General features: G+C 46.1%; 1 protein-coding gene across 1 annotated transcript in view; it reads left to right on the forward strand.

Moving 5' to 3' along the window:
• Nucleotides 1–12,245, forward strand: part of LOC310775829 (voltage-dependent T-type calcium channel subunit alpha-1I-like) — a gene marked incomplete at its 3' end in the record, with an annotated part of 351,343 nt that overhangs the window by 169,524 nt on the left and 169,574 nt on the right. The window contains exons 6-7 of the mRNA XM_083635957.1: nucleotides 1,236–1,578; nucleotides 3,839–3,931. Coding sequence (XP_083492083.1) covers nucleotides 1,236–1,578; nucleotides 3,839–3,931 — 436 coding nt within the window. The remainder of the gene's footprint in view (nucleotides 1–1,235; nucleotides 1,579–3,838; nucleotides 3,932–12,245) is intronic.

The raw sequence follows: 12,245 nt of genomic DNA on the forward strand, positions 1-12,245 counted from the left end.
TCTTCAAATATTTAGTTTACTGTGGCCCTCTTCTCGTCTGGCATCAAACATCTCTTTCATGTCTCCAGCTTGTAATGCATCAGCTTAGATTTCCTGGTAAGAAACAGACCAAATAACATCACTCAACAATGGTTGGACTTGATTTGAAGATTTCTCTGGTCACTTTTAATGGTCTGGCTGGTCTGGCCCCAAGCTATATGACTGACCTTTTAAACCTTTTCACAACTGATTTGACACATTCATCCAAACTAAAGTCCATGCTCTCAAAAGCCAATTTGCAAGAGTGTGCAAAACTAACTGTACATTTTCATTGTTTTCACACAAAATACAAAACAACATAAATATATTACCGAATATATTACCTATACGGTATATACTACCGAATATATTACCTTTTGAAAATGCAGCCTCTCAAAACGAATGCTCTTGGAAACGGTTGACCTCGCTAGGCTCTTTATAATTTTGCAATACTAACATCACTGTACCTTTTAAGTTCTACAGTAACACAAACCGATGTGATGTGAAAAGGAAAGCAGTGGAGTTGGGTTGTTTTGCAACATGAGTGTGTTTTGCTGACTGCACTGAAGTGTTTTGAGAGCATATACCTCAGACAGCCTGAGATACTGAAGTGTTTTTAGTGCATATACCTCAGACAGTCTGAGTCACTGAAGTGTTTTGAGAGCATATACCTCAGACAGTCTGAGGCACTGAAGTGTGGGCGCGTGTGTGCGTGTGGTACCTCGGTAACAACTACTGGGCATCCAGCACCACGGGCATCAGCCTGCCTCTAACTGTCCTCTCTCCTCTCCAGCACCACGGGCATCAGCCTGCCTCTAACTGTCCTCTCTCCTCTCCAGCACCACGGGCATCAGCCTGCCTCTAACTGTCCTCTCTCCTCTCCAGCACCACGGGCATCAGCCTGCCTCTAACTGTCCTCTCTCCTCTCCAGCACCACGGGCATCAGCCTGCCTCTAACTGTCCTGTCTCTCCTCTCCAGCACCACGGGCATCAGCCTGCCTCTAACTGTCCTCTCTCTCCTCTCCAGCACCATGGGCATCAACCTGCCTCTAACTGTCCTCTCTCCCCTCCAGCACCACGGGCATCAGCCTGCCTCTAACTGTCCTCTCTCTCCTCTCCAGCACCACGGGCATCAGCCTGCCTCTAACTGTCCTCTCTCTCCTCTCCAGCACCACGGGCATCAGCCTGCCTCTAACTGTCCTCTCTCTCCTCTCCAGCACCACGGGCATCAGCCTGCCTCGGCCGTACTACATGGCCGACGAGGAGGACGAGCGGCCCTTCATCTGCTCTCTGCCCGTGGACAATGGCATCATGTCATGCAGCGACGTGCCGGCGCGCCGGGAGGGCGGCCGCGCCTGCTGCCTGGACAAAGACGACGTCCTGTACCGCCAGGCGCTGGGTTTGAGCCCCGAGCCGCTGCTCAACAGCAGCCTGGGTGGGCCGGGCCTCTGCGTCAACTGGAACCGCTACTACACCCGCTGTCACACCGGACGCACCAACCCCCACAAAGGAGCCATCAACTTCGACAACATCGCCTACGCCTGGATCGTCATCTTCCAGGTAGGCATTTTAGGAAATGAACTAACAAACCATACAGAATAGTGTCAGCGTCATTGCATGTGATTTTTATTTATTTATTTATTTATTTATTTATTTATTTATTTATGTATTTATTTATTAAATAAAATATATTTTATTTAAATATATTTTAAATAAAATATATTTTATTTAAAATAAACTATGTTGAGAAATAAATGTGAAATTCTGAGATCAAAGTCAGAAATGTCTCAAGTATTTTCTTACAAAATAAAGAAAAGGTATTTCTTGCAAACATACACCTACATGTAGATCGTCATGTTCCAGGTCGGGACTTTAGTAAACGAACAACTAACAAACCTTCAAAAGATTAGAGAGATTGCAACCATTTTTTTTTTATTCTGAGAAAGAAACCAGTCAAACCAGATAAAAGTCAGACATTTGCAAGAGAAAATAAATTCAAGAAATGTCTGAATCAAGCTCGCGTCTAGACAAACCAGACCCGCTACAACATCAACAGAGCCACTTTGCACAAGATTGATCAGGCAGAGAGTAAATAAACGGGAGTTAGCTTACCTGGGACAGGCCGGGGCGGCGACAGTAGACCAGCCGAGGCAGACGGCCCTTGAACAGCCCAATCTGTGGTGTGGAGGCTACCTAGAATTAGCTTCAGTCTATAGCTTTGGTGATGGACAAAAGAATATCTCAACACATTCACTCCCCTAGGTGAAAACAACTGAAAGAGTCTCTAGAGAACAGGAGTGACAGAGAGTAGGCTACGTGGCTTCCTTCATCAAAGTCTGGCAGAGGAAATGCCACGTCATATAAACTACCATAAGCCAACTCCCACTTCCTGTCTGATAATCTTGTGCACTATCATAAATCACTTGACAAATTAAACAGGGGGTATCTGACAATCACATATCGACCTGTGACACATAGATTGTAGGGGTGGGAGAAAAAAAATCGATTCACCTAAGTATCGCGATTTTTAATGTCACGATTTTTTTAATCGATCTTTTATTCCAGAATCGATAATCGGAAAAAAAAAAAAAAAAAATTGGGGTGCCCGCAGTCAGGCCACTCACTGAACAGCAGGCCAGGCGCCGCCTACTGGTTCACTAGTGGTTTTATTACTTTATTAGTTAGTCTGAAGTAATAATTACACTTCAGGGTTAAAGTGGGTGCATCTCATTGTAAAATTGGACTTGGCCCAATTTGGCCTTCAAACGGCCCAAATCTGGCTTCAAACGGCCCAAATTGGGCTTCAAACGGCCCAAATTTCACGTGCGTCGGCCCATATCGGCCTGGCCTGCTTGGTATCTAATGCCCGGTCTGAATTATGATCCCAGTCCGCCCCTGTTTTTAACTATATCGCCCAGCCCTACTCATGATATAATATACAGTCTCTAGTGTATGATTCAACTTTTCCCATGTTCTAATCTAGTGTAAAAAAGCAAACAAACTGAAAAAAGAAAAGAAAAAAAGAAACAAAAATCGCAATAAATCGTAATATCGAATCGCAATAATCGTAGAATCGCAATACTTAAGAATCGCAATATATATCGAATCGGCACCCAAGAATCGTGATAGTATCGAATCGGGAGATAAGTGAATCGGCACAGCCCTAATAGATTGGGTTTGAATGTTGTACGTGTGCTGGAGATGTGAGATGAGCCGCTCAGAATTGCTTCGTGGGATCAGATATTTGTATTTTTAGCTAAATATACCCAGCAAGCTTTTCACGTGCAGGAGGCGGCCCGGTTCCGCCAAACCAAACAAGCAAAAACCCAAACAGAGGAGGCGCTATAGTGCAGCGACCAGGACACATACCTGTACCCTTAATCAAGCTTCCCACCCGCAGACACGGCCAATTGTGCCTGTATAGGTGCCAGACCAAGGCGGACGTAACACGGGTGCTCAAACCTGTGACCCTTGTGAGGTAGGGAATCGACGGCCTTGACTTCTCAATGTCTATTGTAACCACTAGCGTTAACAGCTTTTTAACATCTGTGCAGGTTGTTGTATCAACATCTATTCTACTCAATATCTCAGTGTTTTCTGGAACACAAGGGTCAAAACAAATATACATTTCTCCTTGTCGACCTTTATGAATAAAAGTTGTTTTTTAATTCAAGGCGTGGTGGAGTCTCTGCCAGATCACACAGAGGATTCCTAGTAGCTATCTACAACTATGTCTGTGTGTGTGTGTGTGTGTGTGTGTGTGTGTGTGTGTGTGTGTGTGTGTGTGTGCGCGTGTGTGTGTGCATGTGCATGTCTGCAGGTGATCACTCTGGAGGGCTGGGTGGAGATCATGTACTATGTGATGGATGCTCACTCCTTCTACAACTTCATCTACTTCATCCTGCTCATTATTGTAAGTAGTGCACACATACACACACACACACACACACACACACACGTACGCGTACACGCGCACACACAGACTCTGACAGACAGACGTACGCGCACACACACACAGACTCTGACAGAAAGACGTACACGTGCACACACACACACACACACACGTACGCGCACACACAGACACACACACACACACACGTACACGCACACGCACACACACGTACGCGCACACAGACTCTGACAGACAGACTAAAAAGAAATATACTGAGAGGCAATGCTCACAATGCACGAACACACACACACGTAGGAAGACACACACACACACACACACACACACACACACACAAAATGTACGCACATGCAGGAACACACAAACACAAACACACACACACACACACACACACACACACACTCACTTGGGGAACTAAAGGCATTGGAAGTGTTTTATCAGAACAAAGGGGATTACTTAAGGGATTTCAGACCAGCTTTCGCTACAGTGACAGCATTGTAAGTGTGTGTGTGTGTGTGTGTGTGTGTGTGTGTGTGTGTGTGTGTGTGTGTGTGTGTGTGTGTGTGTGTGTGTGTGCACTGGTGAAAGTGGGCCGGAACCGCCCGGAGCTGAGTTCCGGGAAGAATCTCTGTGCCTGAACGCCGTTCCCTGAAGGCATGCAGCCTCCTGTCAATCAAAATCTGATTGCCACAGAAGCAATCACAATTTCATAATTTCCAACAAGGAAACACATCTGTGCTGACATTATGTCATTAGGGCAACATAAACAACAGTAGTCTCTCTCATAAATTGCTTCTACATTGTTCTAATGCAATCCGTGCTGTGTACCTAAGGACGCAGCCTCTGAATGCCAGTTTGTCAATACAGTCTCGCTTGCCAGACCCTCTCTCTGCAGCGGGAGAGTATCGTCATCTGGCTGTATCTGTGTGCTTTTGAGAGGAAGTCATTTCTTGCTAAATTCTCCCAAGTAAAATGTTCAATTTTATTCCAACACGGACAGCGGTAGTAAAACAAGCTCCTTGGCCAAGCTTTTGCCCCGAGAGATACTAAACGGCACTACTTCTGTAACAGACTGGAGAAAGGTGCGTTTGATTTATTGTTCCGGACATTTTGCGACCAAACGCACATACTTTATTCATGTAATTTGCACCGGGCAGCGGGCAAGGACGAATAATAAACGAGCCCAACATGTTTGTCATTGTTTTCACTTGTCTTCTGTGTATTGGCGAGCAGTGCAACGTGTTGTAGTAGTAGTAGTAGTAGTACTTTATTGTCACTTCATGGTACAAGTATCACGAGCGAAATTCTGCTTGGTTCGCTCTCAGAGTCGGAGAGCAAAACCGGGTCGGCATTGAACAGCGCCAGCAATTTGGATTGGACAAAGCATATAAATGAAATAACTCAGAATTCAGATTATTACTAGTTAGAAAAAGTAATAAAGGCACACTTCAATATTATACAATACAGATACATTTGTTGTAAATGTACAGGGTTACCAGCAAAGACAACCCACACCACGACACCAGGGAGGCTGCCATTACGGCGCCGGTTTGGTTCTTCGTGGGAGGGAAGGGGGGTGGGGGGGGGTTGCAAAGCGGGGGGAGTTGCTGGAGGCGGGGGGTGGGGTTTAGGGGAGGGGGGGCGGGAGGGGGGGGTATGGGGGAGTGCGTGCGTGACCGTGTGTTGGCCTGTGAGTCCTTAGGGTCCATGGGTGTTTGTGTGTGTGTGTAGTCTGAGCCTCCTCAGGCTAAATACAGCGTTGCTGTGGAGATGGCCTCGTCAACTCAGTCCAGAGTTCAGACGTCAGATGTCAGGGCGGGGGGGTGACGTTGGAGACGCAGGTTGCACTCAGGGCTTCAGGAAAGTTTTGCTGCTAGTGTCCTTGACGGCTTAGCAGGTGGCCAGATTAAATCCGTTGTTTTGGTTTTCCCCGGTGGGTGTAGGATCAACAACATTCCTCACACGAGTCAGTCCTGATCCTCGGTTTTAAACACTTCGGCGCAGCGGCAGTGATATCTCCAAGAAGTAATCCATTTTTACGATTCAGATCAGAAATCGCAATAGTCCAAGTACTCAACTGCCCCGCTCATCTCGTTTATCGTGACGTGCAGCCTAGGGTCAATGACTGCTGTCTTCCCGTATCCCGCGGCGAAGGTCCCGTCTGGGCAGAGGGGGGGTTCCCCGGACCCCACAATAATTTTGTCGAATTCGTTGAGAGACCAGCCATATAATCCATATTTGTAGTTTCGAAGAGACAAATGCAAGATTGGCTCCGGGTAGCAGAAGCAGAGGGATGAGGGGGAGAGGGAAAGGGAGTAGGAGAGGGAGGACTGGAGAGAGAAGAAATGCGTCCGCCTCCGTTGGAAGCTTGTCCGAGCTTGTCCGTTGAGTGGGCTTGTTGACTGCTTTTCTTCTTTTGCCTTTCTAAAAGGAGGTATGACAAGGATAACTACTTCAGCCCTCTGTGGAACATGTGGAAAAGTGTTTAAGTGTACCCACTTTCCCAGGGACCTAGATCCAGCTAGTAGTTTACAGCCAGCTGGCAACTAGTGATAACAATAATTCAGACTCTTCTGAAGCTCAAACTGAAGACAGTAATGAAGAATGGATGTGTGTGTGTGTGTGTGTGTGTGTGTGTGTGTGTGTGTGTGTGTGTCTTTTTACTACACTTTTTAGTTGCCTGCCTTCAACCCATTCACCAGAAAATCTGGACATTTTATGGTTCTGTGAAGCATAAACATGTTGCGATATCAGCAGATGCCTAGAAATGCTATGTATTATGTATGTCAAGTCTGCTATTGAAATAGCACAGTGGCCAGTAGAGGGCAGAGATAGGAAGTAACGAAGTACAAATACTTTGTTACTGTACTTAAGTAGATTTTTTGAGTATCTGTACTTTACTTGAGTATTTAATTTTCTGACGACTTTTTACTTTTACTCGTTACATTTTAACACAAGTATCTGTACTTTTACTTGTGTACATTTTCAAAACAGGTTTGTTACTTTTGTTTAAATGCACGAGAATGTAATTTAAAAACGAGTAGAAACGGGAGAACGGAGCAGAAGTAATAGATAAAAGCTCATTCCAGCTCCGCCAATAGTATGACTTGGCACTCCTCCGGGGCGTGGACAAAGAAGCACAAAGAAGAGAAACACGGGTGTTCTCTGTGGGGAGACACAGGCAGACATTAGGGGCCGTGCAGACAGCCAGCGCTCGTCTTTTTGCAATTCATTGTCTATAAGTACGCGCTTAGCGCGCATCTCTTTCAAGAAGCACTTCATGGCGTTTAAAAGCTGGTGGTGTTTTTTTTTTAGCGCAGCGCTCTGGGCGCTGAAAGCTGAGGAAAGTTTAACAGGAAAAGCGCCCTGCTCCTCTTCACTCCTCCCACCTCGAGTCTTCTCCCAGGAGAGGAGGATTTTCATCTTGCTGCTTCAGAGTTGCCAATAATCCGGCTTTTCCAAGCGTTCTTTTTTAAATAACCGCTCCCTGTGTGCATGGCCCCTTATGGTGTTGTTCTAACACATACATTCAGTTTGTGCACTGTCAACATTCAGCTAATATGGAATATGGTGGTGTTCTAACACCAGAGACAGTTCTGTCTTAATAATAAACCTTGAATTTGTGAATGTTGCCTGTGGACATTCAGTTCCTTATCCATTAGGTATCAGTATCATATCAGTCTCGAGTATTGTGATACTGCACTTTGTAAGGGACACCTTGTATCCAGCAGTTAAACTTGTCTAACTATTTGCACATTCATATATCATGGAAATATTAATGAGGGAGGACTAGATATGATTTTAATGGGGGTTTTTTGTGTGGAAAAACCATAGCACACTATTTAAAGTAGAGTTTTAAGATGTGTAAAACATTTGTAGGGGATCTTTTATCCCCAAATTATATTCTATGATGTGAGGTTCAGTCATTCAGAAAGATACGGTAAAAATACTTTTACATTTACTCGTTGGGTACATTTCAGAGTCTGTACTTTTTTACTTTTACTTGAGTAAAATAATTGAATCAGTACTTCTACTTTTACCAGAGTAGTTTTTTACACAAGTAACTGTACTTCTACTCAAGTACAGAATGTCAGTACTTTTCCCATCTCTGGTAGAGGGCGATGTGGTCAGGGTGGATGGAAGGTGTAAACACTTGCCTTTCAGAGAGTGTTCGAGTCCCAGTGTGTTCAACGTCTCCATTTCAACCGTACATCACAATTAATCTTTCTGTTATTTAAACCTAACGCAAACCATAACCCTAAACTTAAACTTAAGTTGTTTTAGTTGCCTAACCAAAACCTTTTAGTTGTTTTATTTGTTTAACGTTTTCAAATTAACGTCAGTGATGTTTTCAAATTACCTGACATTTTCAAATGTACATTGTATGCAACATATTTCTGCTTCAGAAACGTTTATATTGAACTGTAGTTTGCAGACAAGTAAAATGACAACAGTGTATTCTTGCATGTGGGTTGTTGCCTTCATATTCAGACCAAGCTCTTCCTCCCTCCCTCCTTCTCCCTCTCTCCCTCTCCCTCCCTCCCTGTCTCCCTCCCTATCCCTCCCTCTCCCTCTCTCCCTCCCTCCCTCCCTCTCCCTCCTCCCTCCCTCCTCCTCTCTACCACCTCCACATCTTCTCTCACTCTCTCCTATTCCCAATCATCCACCTGAGACCTTTTACCTCCCCAGCTTCCCTCCCTTATGCCCCCATCTATCAATCCTTCCATTCTTCCTCCATCTAACCCTTCATCTCACCTTCCCTTGCTCTCTCCATCCATCCATCCCTCCCTCCATCTATCTCTCCATCCTCCTTTCCTCTCTCAATCTCCAATCTGCATTCCCTATCACCAACTCTCCCACCTGAGAGCCTTCCTCTCCCTCCCTCCTCCCCTCCCCTGTTCCTCCCTCCCTCCTCCCCTCCCTCCTCCCTCCTCCCCTCCCTCCTCCCTCGCCTCCCCTGTTCCTCCTCCCCTCCCTCCTCCCTCCTCCCCTCCCCCATCCCCTCCCCTGTTCCTCCCTCCCTCCTCCCCTCCCTCCTCCCCTCCCCTCCCTCCTCCCTCGCCTCCCCTGTTCCTCCTCCCCTCCCTCCTCTCTCCTCCCCTCCCCCATCCCCTCCCCTGTTCCTCCCTCCCTCCTCCCCTCCCTCCTCCCCTCCCCTCCCTCCTCCCCTCCCCTGTTCCCTCCTCCCTCCTCCCCTCCCCCCTCCCTTGTTCCTCCCTCCCTCCTCCCTCCCCTCCCCTGTTCCTCCTCCCCTCCCTCCTCCCTCCCATGTTCCTCCCCTCCCTCCTCCCTCCCCTCCCCTGTTCCTCCTCCCCTCCCTCCCCCCTCCCTTGTTCCTCCCTCCCTCCTCCCTCCCCTCCCCTGTTCCTCCTCCCCTCCCTCCCCCCTCCCTTGTTCCTCCCTCCCTCCTCCCTCCCCTCCCCTGTTCCTCCTCCCCTCCCTCCCCCCTCCCTTGTTCCTCCCTCCCTCCCCTCCCCTGTTCCTCCTCCCCTCCCTCCTCCCTCCCATGTTCCTCCCTCCCTCCTCCCTCCCCTCCCCTGTTCCTCCTCCCCTCCCTCCTCCCTCCCCTCCCATGTTCCTCCCCTCCCTCCTCCCCTCCCTCCTCCCTCCCCTCCCCTGTTCCTCCCTCCCTCCCTCCTCCCTCCCCTCCCATGTTCCTCCCCTCCCTCCTCCCTCCCCTCCCCTGTTCCTCCCTCCCTCCTCCCCTCCCTCCCCTCCCCTGTTGCTCCTCCCCTCCCTCCTCCCTCCCCCCCCCCCCTCCATCTATCCCTCTCTCCGGGTATTTCATCTTCCCTCTCTCTATCTGTCTTCCCTCCCTGACGGCTTGCTGAGCCATACACTGAGCATCATTCACCTATCTGTCACCCTACTCATTATTCACAGTCACGCAAACACATGGCCTTACACACACACACCCACACACACACACACACACACACACACACACACACACACACACACACACACACACACACACACGCAGGCAGGCAGGCAGACAGAGACAGTCAGACACACAGACAGACAGACAGACACACAACAGAGACAGACAGACAGAGAGACACAGACAGACACACAACACAACACAGACAGACAGAGAGAAAGACAGACAGACAGACACACAACACACAGACAGACAGAAAGACAGACACAGACACACACTTCTTTTCTTTTTCTTACTGTTTCTTACACTGTCTGTTTCTAAGTCTATGTTTCCGCTAACATGGAGTTGTAGCAGGGAAGGTGAAGGTGTGATTTGTATGTTGTTTTGTGCACTCACAAAGTGCACCCTGCCAGGAGGTCTATTCATCGGAGTTGAAAATAAACTCCCTTTTATTTTATGAAAATAATTGTTCACCATGGTGCACTATGGAGCTGAACGTAACCATGCTGTACTATGGAGCTGAACGTAAACATGCTGTACTATGGAGCTGAACGTAACCATGCTGTACTATGGAGCTGAACGTAACCATGCTGTACTATGGAGCTGAACGTAACCATGCTGTACTATGGAGCTGAATGTAACCATGATGCACTATGGAGCTGAACGTAACCATGCTGTACTATGGAGCTGAACGTAACCATGCTGTACTATGGAGCTGAACGTAGCCATGCTGTACTATGGAGCTGAACGTAACCATGCTGTACTATGGAGCTGAACGTAACCATGCTGTAGGGGAGAGTGGGGTGAGTTGTGCCACCCCTTGTATCTAGAAAACCATAGAAGAAATTGGTCATGTGACCACACATTTTTGAAGAGGCATCCATTTTACTCACTCTGCAAAGAAGGGAGGCAGATGGCACAAGAGCTAAGCACATTTAAGTTCAAAAAACAGTTTTTTGCCTCTCAAAGTAATTTTTTTATAATCAAGGTTTATTGATTGTTGTGTCTGAACAATTATAGACAAGCTTGAAAACATTTCACACATGTGTTAGTGTTTTAGTAAGCTACAATATGAGGCTATACTGTTAGCATGATGTTCGCTCCAAACCAGCTATATGATACAAGTTTGTTAAAATGGTGGGGATGGGGTGATTTGTGCCAAAAGGCCTGGGTTAAGTTGTGCCAGTGCAGTTGCAGTTGATTTAGTGAAATTTTATTTCATTTTGTTCTTAAATGTTTAAATAGAGCTTGTTGAAGAATATTGCAGTATTTAGTAGGGTCATCTGTGGCACTTCCGTGACCGTGGAGAGCGAAGGTCCGTTTCTCAATGGATTTGTCATCTAGGAGGGTTAATAAACAAATTTAGCCGGGGTGTATTTTTAAAAAAGGCGGGGAAAATATTTGAGAGACCAAAATCCAAAATGTCTGCCGTGGAAATGAACTTTTTAATGGTTTGACCTACAATGATGCACAATACATGGTTTCAGAGCTTATTCTGGTCAAGGAATACATATTTGGTGTTTATATAATGATTTGACTTATTTTTTACCTTCAAATCCAAGATGGCTGCCAATTTTGAGCTCTAAAAGGCAGTTTTTTCAAAATCGTCATAGAGCCTTCATATTAGGCTTGAATGACAGGTCTTCTCACGATGAGTTGAATAATATACAGTATAAGTACACAGAAGTAATCTCTGAGGTCATTAAAGTCAATGTTTGTGTGTAAACAACAGTTGCTGATTTGCGGTTTCCCATTAAATAGGGTAGGCTACTGAGAATATGGTGTCCAGTTCATCCCATCACATTTTCATAATGCACCAAAAACAATTTTGCACTATAGCCTAACATAAAATAATATTCTGTATGCAAAGCTAGCAAGGTTAGTTGCTTGAGCTGAATTTAAAGGTCAACTCAAAACAAACAATGAAATTAACTTAAAACTGAATCCTAGGCTACTAAATTTCATCAGCACACAGTAAAGGAAACTTGTCTTTGAACTCAGCTGACTGTCTAGTCCTAATCCCTGTTGTGCAATGTCCCTTTTCAGTGAAGTTTTAGTTTTTGTTAAGAGTATGGACTTTTAATCTTGACCTTGTTGGTAGGCAACGGCACTTTTTCAGTCAAGCATTTTCAGATTAGCTCAGTCAGTCTGTGAAGCAGCCCACCGATACAATAAATCAAGGCAAATGGGACAGCTTACAATTAAAAGCCCAAGACTGGTCAGGACTTGATAAATTTGATGATGTTTACACCACCACCTCCTGGGAAGATGGGGCAACCAATCGGTACATGCATTCGTCATGTTATATTTCTATTTAATCTTCAGTTATGCTTAAGCAAGCCAGGCTGTTTATTTTCAAAAGCAAATGCATATGTCAGTTGACAGAAGTGTGGAGACAGATAACATTAACTTTAGCTAAAAATAATAACGTTACCT

This window comes from Poromitra crassiceps, assembly GCF_964638095.1.
Source record: "Poromitra crassiceps genome assembly, chromosome: 4".
NCBI lineage: Eukaryota > Metazoa > Chordata > Actinopteri > Beryciformes > Melamphaidae > Poromitra > Poromitra crassiceps.